This window comes from Sphaeramia orbicularis, chromosome 19 (genome assembly GCF_902148855.1).
Source record: "Sphaeramia orbicularis chromosome 19, fSphaOr1.1, whole genome shotgun sequence".
Taxonomy (NCBI): Eukaryota; Metazoa; Chordata; class Actinopteri; order Kurtiformes; family Apogonidae; genus Sphaeramia; species Sphaeramia orbicularis.
This window is the reverse complement of record NC_043975.1, coordinates 43,436,896-43,457,936: the sequence shown is the minus strand read 5'-3', so window position 1 is coordinate 43,457,936 and position 21,041 is coordinate 43,436,896. Positions and strand designations below refer to the sequence as shown.

At 36.1% G+C, this 21,041-nt stretch overlaps 1 protein-coding gene and 1 long non-coding RNA gene across 2 annotated transcripts; both read right to left on the bottom strand.

The window, feature by feature from the left end:
- Positions 1-1,210: 1,210 nt before the first annotated feature.
- Positions 1,211-19,923, bottom strand: LOC115439699 (uncharacterized). Its single transcript, XR_003938286.1, has 3 exons — positions 19,912-19,923; positions 2,782-2,784; positions 1,211-1,539 (listed from the first exon to the last, which is right to left on the bottom strand). It is a non-coding gene; the product is annotated as an uncharacterized LOC115439699 (long non-coding RNA).
- Positions 2,405-16,473, bottom strand: LOC115439698 (2-aminoethanethiol dioxygenase-like). The gene is made up of 2 exons (XM_030163644.1): positions 15,898-16,473; positions 2,405-3,473 (listed from the first exon to the last, which is right to left on the bottom strand). The coding sequence occupies exons 1-2, from the start codon at positions 16,234-16,236 to the stop codon at positions 3,018-3,020; spliced, it is 795 nt and encodes a 264-aa protein (XP_030019504.1). The 5' UTR covers positions 16,237-16,473; the 3' UTR covers positions 2,405-3,017.
- Positions 19,924-21,041: the final 1,118 nt, after the last annotated feature.

Below are 21,041 nucleotides of genomic sequence, written 5' to 3'. Positions count from 1 at the left end.
CATATTTACGTTTGTTGTCATGTTTATGGAATGACTTCTCATGTCATCTCGTGATAATAAAGAAATCATCGCATTTGTGATTTAATGGAAAAACCAACATTACGCACTTCTGTTTTTTAGACATCTAAATAAATGAATTTGAATAAACACCTATTTTACAGTTATTTAAAGTGTGTATACATTTTTTGGGACACCCTGTATATCCTCCCTCTATCTCCTACTAAATTCTAAAATGATTGGGTTTCCTGGTGTGTCCACACATACCTCTTCTCTTGTTGTGTGTCCGTCAACATCTGTTTTGTTTTATTCATGTGACTGTAGTTGTGTAAAAATTCCTTTCCATTACAGTTTTGTGTGATATACCAATTTAACTACACCTGAAAAACCACCTCTTGCCAGTAGGGCTGTAAGAAAATATCAGTTCTGCAATATATCACGATATTTCATTTCACAATACTGTACCAATATTAAAAAGGGCTGTATCAATATTTTTAGGTATTTATTCAAATGCAGATATTGTGGAGGTTCATTTTTGTTTTTTTCTTTATATTTTATTTATTATTTAACACTCTTATTAAATAATGTTAGTTCCTTTGTTGGGATTGAACTAAAATAATGTTCTGATGTTAGTTCTGAACTAATAGAATATGAACATTTGAACAGGATCTTAAACTGTAATGTCTGTAAAACAGAATTTCAGTTTGAACACAGGAACATTTTGTGATATAACATTAGATCCTGTTGGGATCAAATAAAAATGTATTTAGTATTTGTGCAATGTCTGGTGTAATTCAATTCTTTAAGGAAATAACCTTTAAAAAAAAGAAACAAAAAATTGCCTTTTTAACAGTATCATGATATATCGTGATATATTGTATCATGATCCTAGTACTGGGATTTGTATCGTATCGTCAGATTCTTGCCAATACACAGCCCTATTTGTCAGTGCAAAATCTTTTAATTGAAAAACGAGTTTGGACAAAATTGTCATTTTTCCATTAGGTAAATTTTTATGCACAAGTTATATTCACGCAATTTGAGGGTCAGTGGAAGAGAGACTATTGATGAACATTTGGTCTGTAGCTGCATAAACTGGCCAGAAAACAGAAAACACCAACAAAACCAAACTAAAGTCAGATTTGAAACGAACTACAATCTAATTCTGAAAACCAGATAAATGTGAGCAATAAAAGTAGAGGACAACATGAAGTCGGAGCCTGTGTGTTTTTTATTGTTCCACATACATTCAGTTTCAGAGTAACAGGATGACTGGCACAGAGGGCTGAACAACAGAAGGACACACACGGCTCAAGATAGAAGAGAAAGGCAGAAGACAGACTGGAAGGATATATTCAGAGTGGAGATCAGCTGCTACTGTGGATATCAGAGTCATTTTAGAGTTCTGTTTTTAACACATGTTCATTTTTACATTGGACTTGTACATATATTTGGCTCATGTCAGTATAAGCCGTATCTACTAAAAGACTGGAGATAACAGTGAACACACATCAGAGAATATGTGAAAACAGCTGAGTCTAACTGTCCACATTTAAGCCACGTCATCAGGAAGAAGTTCAACACAACAGATAGAGTGTAGGGATGTCCCGATCTGAACTACAGACCAGTATCGGCTGCAGATCTGGCATTTTTTTTCAAGATCGGATCGGATTTAGTCACGAGATTGGTAGGGGTGTTAGAAAATATCGGTTCTGCAATATATCGCGATATTTCATTTCACAATACTGTATCGATATTTTTAGGTATTTATTCAAACGCAGATATTGTGGGGGTTCATTTTTGTTTTTTTGTTTATATTTTATTTATTATTATTTAACATTCTTTTATTAAATAATGTTGGTTCCTTTGTTGGGATTGAACTAAAATAATGTTCTGATGTTAGTTCTGAACTAATAGAATATGAACATTTAAACAAGATCTTAAACTGTAATGTCTGTAAAACAAAATTTCAGTTTGAACACAGGAACATTTTGTGATATAGCATTAGATCCTGTTGGGATTAAATAAAAATGTATTTAGTATTTGTGCAGATTTCTGGTGTAATTCAATTCTTCAAGGAAATAATCATTAAAAAAAAGAAACAAACAAAAAATTGCCTTTTTAACAGTATCATGATATATCGTGATATATCATATTGTGATCCTAGTATTGTGATTTGTATCGTATCACCAGATTCTTGCCGATACACAGCCCTAATCGGTATCGGCAAAACTAATCTCCTCCAAAAATCTTATCGGATTAGAAGCAAAAAAAAAATTCAGATCGGGACATCACAACTATAGTGTAGTGCAGGGGTATTCAAATCCGGTCCTGGAGGGCCGGTATCCTGCATGTTTTAGATATTTCCCTCTTCCAGCCACACCTGGTTCAATTAATGATCAGCTCATCATCAAGTTCTGCAGAAGCCTGATAATGATGTAATGACATCCAGGTATGCTGGAAGAGGGAAACATCTGAAACATGCAGGATACTGGCCCTCCAGGACCAGATTTGAATACTCCTGGTGTAGTGTGTGTGCATTTTGGAAGGCATGAAGGTGTACAAAAAGAAAGGGCATTCTGGCTAACTGTACATTCAATATTCACAAATAAGGCAGGTATGGAAGGGGGGGGGGCTTTGGCTTTAAGACACATGACCAGGAAGTCCATCTGCAGCAGACCCACAAAGACCGCCTCACACAACACACAATTCCACTGCACGTTGACAGAAGTGATGACACCGGTGTGTATGCAACAAAACGTAACGGTCCAAAGCAGGTGACACAGCCTTGGGGGGGGGGGGGGGGGACTCCAACACTTTTCAGAGTATGAGCAGAGTTCATTCAGGTTTGGCAGTGGCTCTGCTGTGTTGAGGCCAGGACCCTGTAGGTGCACGCTCTGCCCTGCCATAGTGTCCATGAGCAAGGCACTCCATCCCTTTGAGGTCCAGGTGATAATGATGCTAACGTTCCATGTCCTTGTATACGAAGGTAAAAACATTAGTGTCACATGTGGGTGTTTTCAGATGGAAACTGTGGGGCCTGGGTACGGTTCGGCTCCACACCCAAAGTCCTCCGGCTGAGGGATCTCCAGCAGCCACGTCTCCTCCGCCTCCTCCTTCTCCTTCTGTTCCTCCTCATTCCTCTTGTCATCCATTTCCCCCTCGGCCTCGCTTTGCAGGACTTTGTAGTAGTGACAGTCCCGGCCATTGTCGGGGTCGTATGGCGGCGCCAGGATGTCCAGGAAGGCAGCGGGCCCCTCCACGGCGTCGATCTGGTGCAGGTTGTCCCTCAGAGGGGTGAGGATGCAGGGGCTGCTGCAGTCCGAGTACTCGCAGATGGAGCGCAGCACCGAGCGGCACAGCGACGACGTCTGGAAGGCAGCCAGAGGAGGCTTGAACTGAGGTGGGACGGTGCCATCCGTGAGGTTCTCCTCCAGCTTATCGAAGCAGCGAACGCTCACCTTCCCATAGAGAACCTGAGACAAACACATAAACCAATCAGATCCCACCACTGGTTTACAGACTAGGGGTGTAACGATATGAAAATTTCATATCACGGTTAGTGTGACCAAAATTATCACGGTTATCATTATTATCGCAGTATTGTTACCTCCACTAGGAGGTATTGTGATTGCTTTGCTTTGTGTGTTTGCGTGCGTGTTTGTTTGTTTGCGTGTTTGTTGGTTAGCAAGATAACTCAAAAAGTTATGGATGGATTTTCATGAAATTTTCAGGAAATGTTGATACTGGCCCAAGGGAGAAATGATTAGATTTTGGTGGTGATTGGGGGGGGGGCAGATCTGTCCGGGTGGAGGTCTGTGCTCTCTGAGTGCTTTTCTTGTTGAAATTGAGCTCAAAAATATTCAAAAAATACCTATACATACACTAAAATAATCTAACAAAGTTGTATTTTGAAAAAAAAGCAACAACAAAAAAAATAATAAAATAATTGGCACAATGTACTTTCTCTTGGCAGAAACATTCAAATATTAACCTTTGGTGGTCTGAGCCTATTTTGTCCATTTTTCAGTACTTTTGATTTTACCTTTATATACTATATAAACAAATGTTTACTATACCCATGTGTGGGATCTTTCTTTTCAGCACAACTTCATCTATATCATCTGCCTATTATTTTTTTCACTTTAACCTACTATACCAACACAAAAAGACAGAAAACACAAAAAAATATAAAATCCGATTTGAAAAATTTATATACTTTATTGCATAAATAACACAAAGATGCTTAACGAACCTTTTCAGAGACTTTAAAAGTGAATATTGGTTCCAAATATTAGGTATATAAGATCAAAATTGTAACAAATTAAAACTAAACTCAAATATTTGACATAAAAGCATATCTTTGCGTTGGCATTTTCTCCCCTAAAAGTGCGGTAATCAAACATGGTTATCATGATAATTAGAATTTAAATGATAACACTAACTGTCTGCAATTTTACCGCAGTTTATCGTTATACTGGTAATCGTTACATCCCTATTACAGACAGACAACACACAGCTGATCTGACAGTAGGACATCTGAAACTACATATACTGACAAACAGAGTGCTGTGGAGAATTTAATGACAAATTGTTACTGTTAATAATACTGTAATATTTTAGGAGAGAAAGCCATAGTATTACAAGAAAAAAGTCAATTTGAATAACAACAAAAAAGAAAACTATATGTATGAAATACAAACACCACTGTCAACTGACGTCATGAACATATGGTTAAAACTAATGTCACTGCACTTAAATGTCATTTTGCTCCTTCATCATATCGGACATTACAGCTAATTTTGCACTTTACAGTTTAAAGGGCTATGGGGTCCAAACACAGTCATGTCCCGTCAGAGAGCGAACATTTATTTCAATATAAAGTAGCTCCTTGTTTTGGATAATCCCTTATGGTCCAACTAAAGCAAAAATGAATTTAAAAGTAAAAATGTGCGTCATTTAGCAACACTAATCCGTCACACTGTCTCTAAAATGTCCTGTCAGAGAGATGTCGAATACCATGTTTTGACCCTATATAGATTTTGCTCACCAACAGCATGTTTCTGCGATCTACTGCAGGTACTAAATCAGATTCTCATTCCAAACTAGGGCTGCACGATTCGGATTTTTTAATTAGGACAATTTTTAAAAAAGGGAAATCGTAAAATCGATTTCATCTCTCTCGTGCCTCCGGGCTGCACGCTTGCAGGCTACTGTAGGCTCTTCCTCCAATCAGTGACAGCGGTCTGTCACAGAAGTCCGTGCAATGACTGGACTTTAACCCTCCAGTATCCCGTCCAGCTAGGCCCTTACTAAGCACCAAGTGTGCCTTTTTGGCACACTTGTGGAATAATGTAAAAAAAAAAATTCAAACAGTTTGTTTTTAATTCTTTTAAACTTTTTTCTATTTCATCAACTTGAGCCGTAAATAAAAATACCAAGTACTCAATAATTGTCACATTTTTTAACCCTTTAAATGCCGGGTTTGTAATGTAAACAAACCATTTTTTTGGATGCATAAAACACAAAAAATTATTTTTTTTCAATATACTACATAAAAAGTGGATTACATATTATTTGATTTTTGCAGCCTGGCATATGTCAATGATGAACTCCAACACTGGTTAATTTGCATTATTATTTTTGGCGCTAGGTCAAATGTTCAAAAATACCAGCATCTGTCAACAAGTGTGTGTAAAATGTACACCTATAAATCAAACTAGTAAATATTATATATTGATTTATTTTTCTGCTCTAATTTGATTTTATTTTTGTAAATCAAGGTCAACCCTAATCAGACATATCAAATGGAAGAAATAGTGCGTTTTAGGCACACTTGGGAGACAGATGCTAGTCTTGTAATTTTTACACTGTGCAAATTTTAGTTGGTGGCCAGAATTTTGAAGATTGTGGAAAAATGTTGAATTCTAATCTTATTTAAATTGTGAAAAATAATATGAAGTTTTTTAACATGAAGTGCAAAGTGTGCCTAAAAGGCACATCCAGATACCGGAGGGTTAAATGTGTTACTGAGCCCACAGTACTTATAGTAATGTAAGCCGAGGCTTCACGCACGGATCCCACAACTGAAATATAACTGCATGTGGATCACTCATCTTACATTGTCCCGGATCCATACCGTACTGTCTTCTTCCGAACCGTTTCGGGGTTGCGGGGTCATCAGCCTCAGCAGAGGAGCCCAGACAGCCCTCTGCCCACATACATCCACCAGCTCCACAGATAGAATCTCTCAAGTGTGTCCTGGGTTGGTCTGTTCCACACACGGATCCCCCAGTTTAAACAGAACCCATGGGGATCACTCATATTAACGTGGTCCACGTACGCACGCACGTACACGCAACTGATACTTGTCACTGACTTACATTGGTATCACTTCTGTGGGCCAGATACCCCAAAAAGAAAAAAACAAACATTTTTTTAAAATAATTAATTTAGTCCTCTTACTTGCTAAATTTTTCATTCACAAAGGTAAGTTCTGTAACACAAAACCAAATATTATTTATTTTTTGAAAGATGTTGAACTTTATTTAAAGCTGTTAGATAAATCTGGAAACAAAAAGGCTCTAAAAACATTCAGTATTTGCTCTGATTTGGACATTGTATTGTAGTGTATTCCCCCGGCAAACTTATGTTATTTTCTTGTTGTATACATTGTTTGTATACTCTACTTCATTCAATAAAGATTTAATTAAGAAAAAATAAACTTCTGTGGGTTCATCACGTGATACCATCACAGATTTAAGGTCAGAGCATTGCCTTGCATTGTGGGCTGCTCACGAAAACGACATGCTGACTTCTGTTGTCTTTCGTAGTTTTACCCAAAAATCGAAATCAAAAATTGAGTTTTTAGAGGAAAAAAAATCTGTATTTTTTTTTTGCCAAAATCATATAGCCCTATTCCAAACTATCTCATTTTCATTGCAAGCACCACTTAAATGTAAAGAAACTATATATATATATATATATATATATATATATATATATATATATATATATATATATATATATATATATATATATATATATGTCGAGGCCCAAAACGAAATCTGGCCCGAATCAGAATCGGGCCGGCCCAGAATGGAATTCTATTCTAGGCCGGCCTAGAATGGAATCCTGCTGCTATAATGTTATTTTTATACCATGTTTAATGCAAATGATCTAAATTATTACAAAAATCAATACATGGAATTTGCAAATATGTGAAAAAAAAATGAAACAAACAACATTTTAATTGTAAACTATAATACACTTTATTTACAAATAGAACCTAGTGGTACTCCCCACCAATATATGGTACAGTGAAATCGACTGAAATTGACAATAGTTACTCATGGTATGTAAGACTGAAAATGTAAAATTATGACAAATTATGGAATTATGGATCATTTGCATTAGACATGGTATAAAAATAACATTATAGCAGCAGGATTTCATTCTAGGCCGGCCTAGAATAGAATCCATTCTGGCCAGATTCCGTTTTGGGCCTCGACATATATACATATATATACATACATACATACATATATATACACATACATACATATATATATATATATATATATATATATATATATACATATATATATATATATATATATATATATATATATACATATATACATATATATATATATATATATATATATATACACACACACATATATATATGTACAGTACAGGCCAAAAGTTTGGACACACCTCTCATGTGGAATTATGTACTTAACAAAAAAGTGTGAAATAACTGAAAACATATCTTATATTCTAGTTTCTTCAAAGTAGCCACCCTTAGCTCTGATGACTGCTTTGCACACTCTTGGCATTCTCTTGATGAGCTTCAAGAGGTAGTCACCTGAAATGGTTTTCACTTCACAGGTGTGCCTCATCAGGGTTACTTAGTGGAATTTCTTGCCTTACTGATGGGGTTGGGACCATCAGTTGTGTTGTGCAGAAGTCAGGTTGATGCACAGCTGACAGCCCTATTGGACAACTGTTAGAATACATATTATGGCGAGAACCAATCAGCTAAGTAAAGACAAACGAGTGGCCATCATTACTTTAAGAAATGAAGGTCAGTCAGTCCGGAAAATTGCAAAAACTTTGAATGTGTCCCCAAGTGCAGTCACAAAAACCATCAAGCGCAACAACGAAACTGGCTCACATGAGGACTGCCCCAGGAAAGGAAGACCAAGAGTCACCTCTGATGCTCAAGATAAGTTCATCCGAGTCACCAGCCTCAGAAATCGCAAATTAACAGCAGCTCAGATTAGAGACCAGATGAATGCCACACAGAGCTCTAGCAGCAGACACATCTCTACAACAACTGTTAAGAGGAGACTGCGTGAATCAGGCCTTCATGGTCAAATAGCTGCTAGGAAACCACTGCTCAGGAGAGGCAACAAACAGAAGAGATTTATTTGGGCCAAGAAATGCAAGGAATGGACATTAGACCAGCGGAAATCTGTGCTTTGGTCTGATGAGTCCAAATTTGAGATCTTTAGATCCATCCGCCGTGTCTTTGTGCAACGCAGAAAAGGTGAACGGATGGATGCTACATGCCTGGTTCCCACCGTGAAGCATGGAGGAGGTGGTGTGATGGTGTGGGGGTACTTTGCTAGTGACACTGTTGGGGATTTATTCAAGATTGAAGGCAACCTGAACCAGCATGGCTGCCACAGCATCCTGCAGCGACATGCCATTCCATCCGGTTTGCGTTTAGTTGGACCATCATTTATTTTTCAACAGGACAATGACCCCAAACACACCTCCAGGCTGTGTGAGGGATATTTGACCAAGAAGGAGAGTGATGGAGTGCTGCGCCAGATGACCTGGCCTCCACAGTCACCGGACCTGAACCTAATCGAGATGGTTTGGGGTGAGCTGGACCGCAGAGTGAAGGCAAAAGGGCCAACAAGTGCTAAGCATCTCTGGGAACTTCTTCAAGACTGTTAGGAAACCATTTCAGGTGACTACCTCTTGAAGCTCATCAAGAGAATGCCAAGAGTGTGCAAAGCAGTCATCAGAGCTAAGGGTGGCTACTTTGAAGAAACTAGAATATAAGATATGTTTTCAGTTATTTCACACTTTTTTGTTAAGTACATAATTCCACATGTGTTCATTCATAGTTTTGATGCCTTCAGTGAGAATCTACAACGTAAACGTAACATCTGCCAAATGCGTAAACATAAACATAAATAGTCATGAAAATAAAGAAAATACGAAGATTGAGAAGGTGTGTCCAAACTTTTGGCCTGTACTGTATATATATATATATATATATATATATATATATATATATATATATATATATATATATGTGTGTGTGTGTGTGTGTGTGTGTGTCTATGTCTGAAAATCACACAAATCACAGTTTAAAAAATCTTCACTGTCTTCAAATGTCCATTTTTGTGACCTAAAACACCAAGTATGTATGGATGACAGAAACACATTCACTTTGCTAAATGTCTGCATTACGGATGTAATGATTACCGGTATAACGATAAACCGCGGTAAAATTGCAGACAGTTAGTATTACTGGTTAAATTCTAATTATCATGATAACCGTGTTTGATTACTGCACTTTTAGGGGAAAAACACCTATGTAAAGATCTGCTTTTATGTCAAATATTTGAGTATAGTTTTAATTTATTACAATTTTGATTTTATATACCTAATATTTGGAACCAATATTCACTTATAAAGTCTTTGAAAAGGTTTGTTAAGCATATCTGTGTTATTTATGCAATAAAGCATATACATTTTTCAAATCAGATTTTATATTTTTTTGTGTTTTCTGTCCTTTTATGTTTTTACAGTAAGCTAAAGTGAAAAAAATAAAAGGCAGATGATATAAATGAAGTTGTGCTGAAAAAAAAAGATACCAAACATGGGTATAATAAACATTTGTTTATATAGTATATAAAGGCAAAATCAAAAGTACTGAAAAACAGACAAAATCGGCTCAGACCACTAAGGGTTAATATTTGAATGTTTCTGCCAACAGAAAGTACATTGTGCCTGTTATTTTATTTTTATTATAATTTATTTTAAAAATACAACTTTGTTAAATTATTTCAGTGTGTGTATAAGTACTTTTTGAATATTTTGAGCACAATTTCAAATAGAAAAGCACTCGGAGAGCGCAGACCTCCGCCAAGGCAGATCAGTGCCCCGATCACCCCCAAAATTGAATAATTCGTTCCTTGTGCCAGTATCAACATTCCCTGAAATTTTAATCCAAATCTGTCCATAACTTCTTGAGTTATCTTGCACACGGACAGACAGACAAACCAACGCCAGCAAAAAGATAACCTCCTTGGCACAGGTAATAATACTGCGATAATAATGATAACCATGATAATTTTGGTCACAATAACTGTGATATGAAATTTTCATATGGTTACATCCCTAGTCTGCATAAATGGTGGCATAGCATAAGACCAAGTCTGGCATTAATCCAGGGTTTAGACTTAAATTCTAAATGAATTTAGCAGTAAAAGCTTTACTTCCAACTGTTGTAAATGTATGTTCCATGGTTTCAACAAGTTAACTGTTAAGTTTAAGCCATTGTGAAGGTGTTGACTTTTTTTCCAATGATGACATACACAAAATTCAACACTATTAAACAGTATATTGTGTTTGGGAGAGAGCCCCTGTTAGAGCAGCCTGTGTGTCTGTGGGCCCTGGACATACAAAGGGTGAATGTGTGTTTGTGTTGACACTGACTGGAAGTGGGTGTTACACTGACCCTGATGCATTCCACACTCTGTGATAAAGAAAACCCTCTGATCCAACTTAGTATCTGCAGACACACTGTGTGCCACATGCCTTTTTGGAAACAGCACAGTGCAAACATCATTTGTTACAGCTTGTTCTTCAGTCAATGGAGCCACATGCAACAGTTATTGTAACTGTAAAAGATGCTTCATAAATGTCTAGGGGTATCAGAAAATATTGGTTCTGCAATATAACATGATATTTCATTTCATGATACTATATCAATATTAAAAAGTACTGTATCGATATTTTTACGTATTTATTCAAATGCAGATATTGTGGAGGTTCATTTTTGTTTTTTCTTTTTTGTTCATATTTATTATTTTTTAACACTGTTTTATTAAGTAATGGTTATTTGAAGCATCCTAAAAGGACTTTTTACTGTCCGAGAGGCAGATGGTAGTTCTTTTGTTGGGACTAAAACACTGTTCTGATGTTAGTTTTGAACTAAGAGAATATGAACAGGAACTGAAACTGTAATGTCTGTAAAACAGAATTTCAGTTTGAACACAGGAACATTTTGTGATATAGCATTAGATCCTGTTCTGATCAAATAAAAATGTGTTAGGTATTTGTGCAGATTTCTAGTGTAATTCAATTCTTCAAGGAAATAATAATCTAAAAAAAAGAAAAAAAAAACTGCCTTTTTAACAGTATCATGATATATCACGATATATCCTATCATTATCCTAGTATTGTGATTTCAATCGTATCATCAGATTCTTGCCAATACACAGTCCTAATTGGGCCTGTGTGTTTTTCCTTAATAACACATTTGACAAACCTCTATTTACCACCACATGTCAGTCCCTATCTTAGTATTCTCACTTTTAATATTTTAACATACTAGAAGAAAACACATCCATAAAAGCATGAATTGATGCTTTACTCAACTTGTCCACATCTGGTCTCAGAAGTTGCTAACTGCTGCTGCTCAAGCCAGTGTGCACAATCAGCTGTTTACGTGTGGTTTCATGTCCTAAAGGTCCATGTAAAGAAAAGACAGGTTTCAAATGAATGTAAGTAAAAGGCTTTAACGATCACAGGTAGGTTTCAGAAACAGTCTGTCTGATGTGTCCTCCTCCAAACTGTCAACCAATCGAACCAAAGTTTGGACGTCTTTATTAACACAACTAACTACTGATCTTTCATAGGAGAATTTTCATCTTAAATATGTCAATCACAAACGCAGGATTTTCACTTCTTGTAGATAATTCATTTCTCAGACAGGGGTAGTTTGTTTGCCTGCTTTTCTAGTTTCAGCTACTTCCTGAAGCCTTTGTCAGAAGCATCACAATGATGTTGCTGTGACGTGTCTTGTTAAATGAATTATCTACAATAATTGTATGTGGAACAAAGTATGAAACTCTACCAGAGGCAGGATTTTCACTGTCTGATGCTGTTCTTATGAGGACAGACACCAGTCATCTGTCAGTGTGAGTTACCTGTATCAGATGGATGAACATCCTTTCGTGACATTTCTATGGATATATTTTTCACTCCGACAGTAGAAAACTGAGTAATTCAGCATGAAAATTGCCCCAAAATATTAAAGTTGGTTGTGTGAATAAAGACCTTCGAATACAGGGCTGCAATGACTAGTCCAGTAGTAGGTGAAATTAGTCAACAAGTAATTTCGTTGTCAACAGGTTGTTAGTCACATCAAGGAAAAATGTTTATTTTATTGCTGAATGCAACTCTTGAGTATTTAGATTTTGTTTAACTAAATTTGTTAGATACTGTAATTGTGTACAAAATGCACTTTTGTTTAAGGGAAAAAAGTATATTATTGGTGCAGCAATATTTGTTGAATATTGAATAGGGCTGCAATTAATAACTATATCAACAGTTGACTAGTCATCGACTACTGTAACAACTAGTCAACTAGTCAGATTAGGAACTGCAACAAAACAAAACAAAAAAAACAACAACAAGAAAACAATGACTTATTTATATTTATTTTTGCAATAAAGTACATTTTCTTTGCTATAACAAGAACATTTGGTGCATAACAATTAGAATGCATAACAAGGTTTGTTAAATAAATATGCAACAAATATTGCAGCAGCAATAAAATACTGTTTTCCTTAAACAAAAGGGCATTTTGTACATAACAATTACAGTGTCTAACAAAGTTAGTTAAACAAAAACTAAATACTAAAGAGTTACATTCAGCAATAAAATAAACATTTTTCCTTTAACAAAAGTGCATGACATACTGACAACCTGTCGACTACTAAATTAGTCATCAACTAGTTGTCAACTATTCGACTAGTTGTTGCAGCCCAAATATTGAAAATTTGGTTATGAAACTTTGGTATGGGTTTTAATTGTACACTAAATGTTCTTATTAAAGGAAAAAAAATGTATTTTATTTTACTGTTGCAATACATATAAATAATCATGTTTGTTTTGTTTTTGCAGTTCAAAATCTGACTAATTGACTAACCGCTACAGTAGACTAGTCGACTATTGAAATGGTCATTAGTTGCAGCCCAAACATACAACCCTAACATCAGTTCTGTTTCCGTCGTTGTGTGAACAGGTTTCAGTTGTCATAAAGGGTCTGTGTGTCCATTGTGGCCTTTCCAGTGTGTGTCTAGGGATGTAATGATTACCGGTACAATGATAAACAGTGATGAAATGGCAGATGGTTAGCATTACCTAAAATGTGGAACCAATATTCACTTTTAAAGTCTTTGAAAAGGTTCGTTAAGCATCTTTGTGTTATTTATGTAATAAAGTATATGTTTTTTAAATCGGATTTTATTTTTGTTTGTGTGTGTTTTCTGGCCTATTATGTTTATACAGTAGGCTAAAGTGAAAAAAATAATAAGCAGATGATATAGATGATGTTGTGCTGAAAAAAAAAAGATACCAAACATGGGTACAGTAAACATTTGTTTATATAGTATAGGCAAAATCAAAAGTACTCAAAAATGGCCAAAATAGACTCAGACCACTAAGGGTTAATATTTGAATGTTTCTGCCAACAGAAAGTACGTTGTGCCTATTATTTTACTTTATTTATTTATTTATTATTCAAAACACGACTTGGTTAAATTATTTCAGTGTGTATAAGTACTTTTTGAACGTTTTGAGCACAATTTCAACAATACTACAATAATAATGATAATTAGGCCTGTAACAGTACACAAAATTTTCGGTTCGGTACATTTTCGGTTTTCAAAGCCATGGTATGGTTTTTTTCGGTTCGGTACAGGAAGAAAGAAAACCCCTTAAAATATCTTTAATGCATTTATGAATTTTTGAACATTTTTCCACCAATTTTTGGAGACAACAGAATATAGTAAAACAGGAGTAATATACTTCTGCTGCTATAAATCAAATAGAAAATAAAATAAATAAAATATTACTAAAGTTTTGAACAAACAACAAAAATCTAATCACAGTTCTGTCAGTTCACATTCTGCAGAAAAATAACAACAAAAAAATTCCATATGAAGTGCAACATTAACAAGAGGGCAAACTGGTATTCTGTTTAAACAAACTGAAGAGCAACACTGACAACAAAATTAACCTAATTCTTTATTTTAGGACAGCGAACAAACTGTTTAGGACACTGTGTGTACGTGTGTGTGTGTGTGTGTGTGTGTGTGTGTGTGTGTGTGTGTGTGTGTGTGTGTGTGTTTGTGTCCAGCGATGTGCAGCGCAGTTATATACATGGGGGTGCGGTCCATAACTAACTTAACTAACGCGAGTGTGAAACGAAACTGAAACTTTACATCCTTTTAACGTCCAACTCCCGGGTTCTATTCCTCTATTACACAATGTGTGAGTGTTTATATGTGTGTGTAGGAGACAGACAGACAGAGCAGGTGTAAGTGTTATAGAACTACCATAGTTCATAGGCGGCAAACAAAGTCAATGTCAATGTCTCTTTCACCGGGACCTGATGCGATCCCAAACTGGACTGTAATGATGGAGGAGGGTCTTCAATCTCTTCCCTCCAGGTTGACATCATATTTGTTGTTTTTTTTAACCTTATATCAGCTGCTATTTCATACTTCGGGTCAATGTGCGCTCCTTCAATATGTCTGTGTGAAACTTGCAGGGATTTAAAGTTCCGCATCGAACAACATCTTTCGTTCCTTTTTCTTTTTCTCATCATACTGTGCCGTTTCGGTACAGTTGTGTACCTAACCAAGCAGGTGTGTACTGAAACGGGTCGGTTCAGTATGTGTACCGTTACAGACCTAATGATAATCGTGATAATTTTGGTCACAATAACCAATCACAATAGTAGGTTCACAATACAATATATCACACGATATCACAATACTGTTAACAGGGCGGTATTTTTTGCTTTGTTTCTTTGTTTAAAAGATTATTTCCTGGAAAAACCTTTAATCCAGCATTTGGATAAATAAAGTTTTAACACGTGGCTTTACCAGTACAAAAAAACCCACAAAAATAAATTAATTAATGTCTTACAGACATTACAGTTTCAGATCCTGCTTAAATGTTCGTATTCTATTGCAAGAAGAATACATAGTGTTCAGTCTCTGAATCATCCAACATCAGAACATTATTTTTGTGCATTCCCAAAAAAAAAAAACAAAAAACATCTGCCTCTTTCAGACAGTAAAAAGTGCTTTTAGGATGAACTGAATTATCCATTATTAAACAAAACAGCATTATCACTTTCAAAAAACTACATTTATGACCTGCAATATCACAATACTACTTTTGTAATATACAAACAACAGAACAAAATACGCATGTGAATATAGAAATAAAAGAGTAAAATACCCATGTGAATATAGAAATAAAAGAGCTGGAAAAACAAAAATGAACCTGTCATGTCTGCATTTCAATAAATAACTAAAAATATCGATACAGTACTTTTGAATATCAATACAGTGTTGTGAAGTGAAATATTGCGATACCGATATTTTCTTACACCCCTGGTCCCTGTTAGGATGGACACTGGCTAAAGCTAATGGACACTGGGCAAAAGCTAATGGACACGGGCTAAAGCTAATGGACACTGGCTAAAGCTAATGGACACCTAACAGCTAGCTATAGCATCACACAAGGCTGTAGTATCTGGGCTAAAAGAGTGAAACCAGAGGAGTAACAGACCTTGAGCATCCCGTTCATGCCCGGATGGTCGTGCAGCGGAATGGATGCTCCGGTCCTGAGCAGGAACACCCCCATACTGAACAGCTCCGTTTCGCAGATGTGCATGTACGTGACCGGGGGGCTCTGGAGCCCCGCTGCCCCGGAGCTGGCTTTGGTTTTCCGGGGAACTATTTTGAGGTCCGCAGCCCTGAGCGCGGTCACTAAGGAGATAAGTTCACTGTGTTTGTCCGCATGGAGTTTCCTGTCCCCCCCGGTGTCCGGAGCCTTCAGGTCTTTGAAGGTGATGGAGGCTTGTTTGGCTATTTTCTGGATCAGAGGAGTTTTGTTGTCCCGCGGCATTCTGGAGGATGCGAACACAACTAACGGTTATCGGTGTGTCCCTGCCTGGCACTGTTCCCACACTAAGAAAACCGCCCTAAAACCTCTTACGGATCCTTATCCAGAGCTGCTAAGTCCACGTATCGGAACGCTTAAAAAATGAAGTTTATAAAATTGACAAAAAAAATCATGGTCATGCCCAGTTTGTCCCTGATAACAGCCGACTTCTAATTATTTTCCACAGTGTTGCCTCGTCGCTCGCGGTCACAGCGGCTGCGCGTGAGATGCAAAGCAACATGGGACGTTGAGTTTTTCTTAGATAATATTATATACTCTGACTCAGAGAAACGTTTACAGCGATCCACTGTATTGTTAAATCTTGCATTGGGAATTAGTTTGTGACAATGTAAGATTAAATTTAAATCTGGCATGTCGTCTACTATAAGAATATAAAAGTCCCGCATTTCAGTTAGACTACATTTCCCACTGGTCCTGCAGACGGACAAGAGTTGAAGAGGGGAAGGCCAGACAGGCCAGTGAACCCCACTGCCCTCCCCAGTTCCCCACTACGTTTCCCCATTACGTACATTACACTATTTTCGCTTTTTTTTTTTTTTTTTTTTTTTTTTTTTTTTTTAAAGCTGTACGTGTTCAAACTTTCTTTTCTCAGGCTGTTTGGAAATAGTTTGGAGCTTTAGTTTAGTTTAGTTTAGTTTAGTTTAGTTTAGTTTAGTTTAGTTTAGTTTAGTTTAGTTTAGTCTTGGTTCTGTTTAGAGGAGGATTTCACCTGTGGAGGCTTAAGAATATTCCCAAAACTTGTAAAAATATATTAAACCTATAAAGTCTCCACCATGTTAGAAGGGAACCACTATGGTTGAGGTATTTAATATAATAGCTTTATCTTAACATGGTGTTTTGAGGAAATTACTGTCCTAGCAAAATGATTTGTGTCATTCAAATATAATACCACAGCCCAACTTACTGTATGCAGTCTAAAATACCAAAAAATTTTGACTGATAAACCAAATTTAAGTTGATCCATGCTTGTCAGTTGTGTTCATCATCATGCATCTATATTTATAGGAATCTACATTTTTCTCCCTGGCTGTCACTCTGATGAACACTTCACACTTCATGATCCATCCAGGGTCAATACCCCCAACTCCAGTTCATTCACCAACTCACAAACTTATATTTTGTCATATCAGTGTGTTCCCAGGGATTTGGGTTCTGCATTGAGCTCAGATGTCCACACAGACCTGGGAAATGTGCTTAAATAACATGTGATTAGGGACGTAACGACATGAAAATTTCGTATCACGGTTATTGTGACCAAAATTATCACTGTTATCGTTATTATCGCGGTATTATTGAAACTGTGCTCAAAATGTTCTAAAAATACTTATACACACACTGAAATAATTTAACCAAGTTGTATTTAAATAATAAAAATAATAATAATATAAAATAATTGGCACAATCTACCTTCTGTTGGCAGAAACATTCAAATATTAACCCTTAGTGGTCTGAGTCTATTTTGTCCATTTTTCAGTACTTTTGATTTTGCCTTTATATACTATATAAACAAATGTTTACTATACCCATGTTTGGTATCTTTTTTTTTTCAGCACAACTTCATCTAAATCATCTGCCCATTTTTTTTTTTTTTTCACTTTATCCTACTATATCAACATAAAAGGCCAGAGAGCACAGAAAAATATATAAAATCCAATTTCAAAAACTTATATACTTTATTACATAAATAACACAAAGATGTTTAACGAACCTTTTCAAAGACTTTAAAAGTGAATATTGGTTGCAAATATTAGGTATATAAAATTAAAATTGTAATAAACTAAAACTATACTCAAATATTTGACATAAAAGCAGATCTTTATATAGGCATTTTTTCCCCTAAAAGTGCAGTAATCAAACACAGTTATCATGGCAATTAGAATTTAAACAGTAATACTAACCGTCTGCAATTTTACCGCCGTTTATCGTTATACCGGTAATTGTTACATCCCCACATGTGATCAAAGTAACTGCCAATTACTCATAATGATCTGTCATTTTGAATTGTGTAAATGTTTTTTTTTTTTTTTTTCATTAATCATTAAATTATTAAAAAAAAAAAAAAAAGATGTGGACTCAGATGTTTGTCTCCTCGGATCAGATTTCATGTAAGTTTTGCCAAAGCTGTTGATCATCTCACACTGATCTGACAGCTGTTTACAGACATCTCAGTGGTTATTGCCTTCCATGATTGTGTCAGACTTGCACACTTGTAACTGGCACATGTATGAGCTACTGTGTAGGCGCTGTGTTTGGAGTCATCTTCCTCATTGTCTTCGTTCGCAGTTTCCTCAAACATCTTCTCTGACGAAACTGCTTGGATGCATTTCAAATTTTATATTTAGCGTCCTTGGGAAAATGTCTTTGAAGTTTGTTTGCAGTTTGGAGAAATTTTAATTTTTGAATTTTTTTTTTACAAATCTTTTAAACATTCAAAATTTACCTTTACTTATAATGGTCCATATTTTCATTTTATAACATGTAAATTTTTAGAGATATCACTATAGTCACTATTGATCACTGATAGGACATCATATATGCACTTTTTATTTAATTAGTTGAGGTTTTTTTATACCTAATTACATGGCCTTCTGATGTCATAAGCATCAACTATTTTTTTATTGCTGACTGTTTTAAATGAGCATTTTATTCATTCACCTTTGATTTTCTAAGTCATATTTATTTTGTCACAGTACATTTTGCCTCTATAGTTATATAGAGGCCATATCTGATCATATGAACTTGTGTTTTATGTCTGTATTTCAGAGAAAATGAAAATAATTTAAGTTGGCTATATTTTCTTTCAATTGTAGAAGAAACAATTTGCTTAAATTACACTCCATTATCTCCATATCTCTAATGCAGTGGTTCCAACCTTTTTTGGCTTGTGACCCCATTTCTACATCACAAATTTCTGGCGACCCCACACATTCCAAAATGGAAACATTTTTCTCATAGATGTCTTATCGGGGCCAGACGGACAAATAAATCTGTCCATTCTCTGTTCGGTCCAGTTTTCTGACTGTGGCTGGGTCCGGAGAGGTTGAAGCATAGTAACACGTGGTCACATGATCGGATCAATCAAGTTATGTCCTCTCAGATATTATGTCCTACATTTTATTTGAACTGGATTTTTATTTTGAAAAGTGTGTGGTGTTTTAATTATAATGAAATGTATATTTATTAATTAAAAAATGTTTTTATTAGTTTTTTTTTTTTTTTGTTTTAATCAATTATTAGAAATTTCAGGTGAACCCATTTGAATTCCAGGCGACCCCATGTGGGGTTGCGACCCCAAGGTTGAAAACCACTGCTCTAATGGAATCTCCAGTTTACACCTACTTACTTACTTTTCCCACTGGGTTTTGAGTTTTTCCTTGCCGAGAAGGAGGGTCTAAGGACGGGGATGCCCTGGACATTACTCATTTTCTTGCTGATTATTTGACTGTTAATGTTTACACCCAACTGACTCTGTAAAGCCCTTTGAGATAACCTTGTTGTGATATTGGGCTATACAAATAAAACTGAACTGAATTGAATTGAATTACTTCTATACAACATGTGAAATGCTGCAAAATATCTAAAACAAACCAAAAACATCTGAAAACTGGAGATGAGAACAGGGCACACACTGCATTTAATATGGTTTTGGATGTTGTGTGTAAGTTGATAATAAGTTATGAAAGATGAAAATGTATCTTTATCATGTTATTTATAGACAGATTTCCATTATCACTGGATAATTAGCCAAATATTCAGGTATAAGCTTCTACGGTGTGAACTAAAGGCTCCACTGCACACAGACGAACACACTGCACACTCACAACATTAGAATATTATATATATCTACAGTAAATGAAAACATTTTCATTTTGTAATGATAGTGGGAGATAAAACATCTAGTATAGGTTGTGTAAGTATGTATGTTCAGCTTTTGGCTAATGTCAAATGGGATAATCATGGAACAGTTCATGCATAGATACAGCCTTTACAGAGGACTGCAGTAAATGAATAGTTAGTATTTTAATGTAAATCCCTCCTGAACCCAGTCTTATCTTTATCTTAATATGTCAGTCATTTTGGAATTTGACAACATGCCCTACAAATAAAAAAAAAACATAACTATTCATATAATTCATTAATGTGCAAAATTTTGAACAAGTCAGACCTTCTTTGACCCTAGATGCTGCTCAGATGTTTTTACACTCTATGGTTTTCTCTCCCATTGAATACTGTCGAACCTCCTCGTCACTTGCTGCTGGTACAACGCTCAAACCCATAGAATCACTTTTTTAAAAAGCCATAAAAAATCTTTGACAAAAAACCTTTTAGTTTCCACCACTGCATTGTTTTGATGAATATAATTTTTTTTTTGTTTTTCAAAAATGCTTGCCTGATAGTTAAGGTCTTGCGTGGTCTTGCCCCTCCTCCCTTGATAGATTTGATCCAATCACCAGGGCCACAGTTCAAGGAGACTGGGAAGGGCCACCAGGGCCACAGCTCCATGAGACTGGGAGGGGCCACCAGGGCCACAGCTCCATGAGACTGGGAGGGGCCACGCAGACGCACTACTGTTGGACAGACTACACCTTCTGTCACAGGGACTGAATACTGCAACAGTTTACCTCAACAGAACAGAGTCACAGTCATACGCCTCACTGGCTGAAGGAAAACCAGGCCTGGGACCATCAGTAGATCATCCTCACTGTGTTGTTTTGTGTGTTTTTATAATGTTTTGTCTCTTGTCAGTT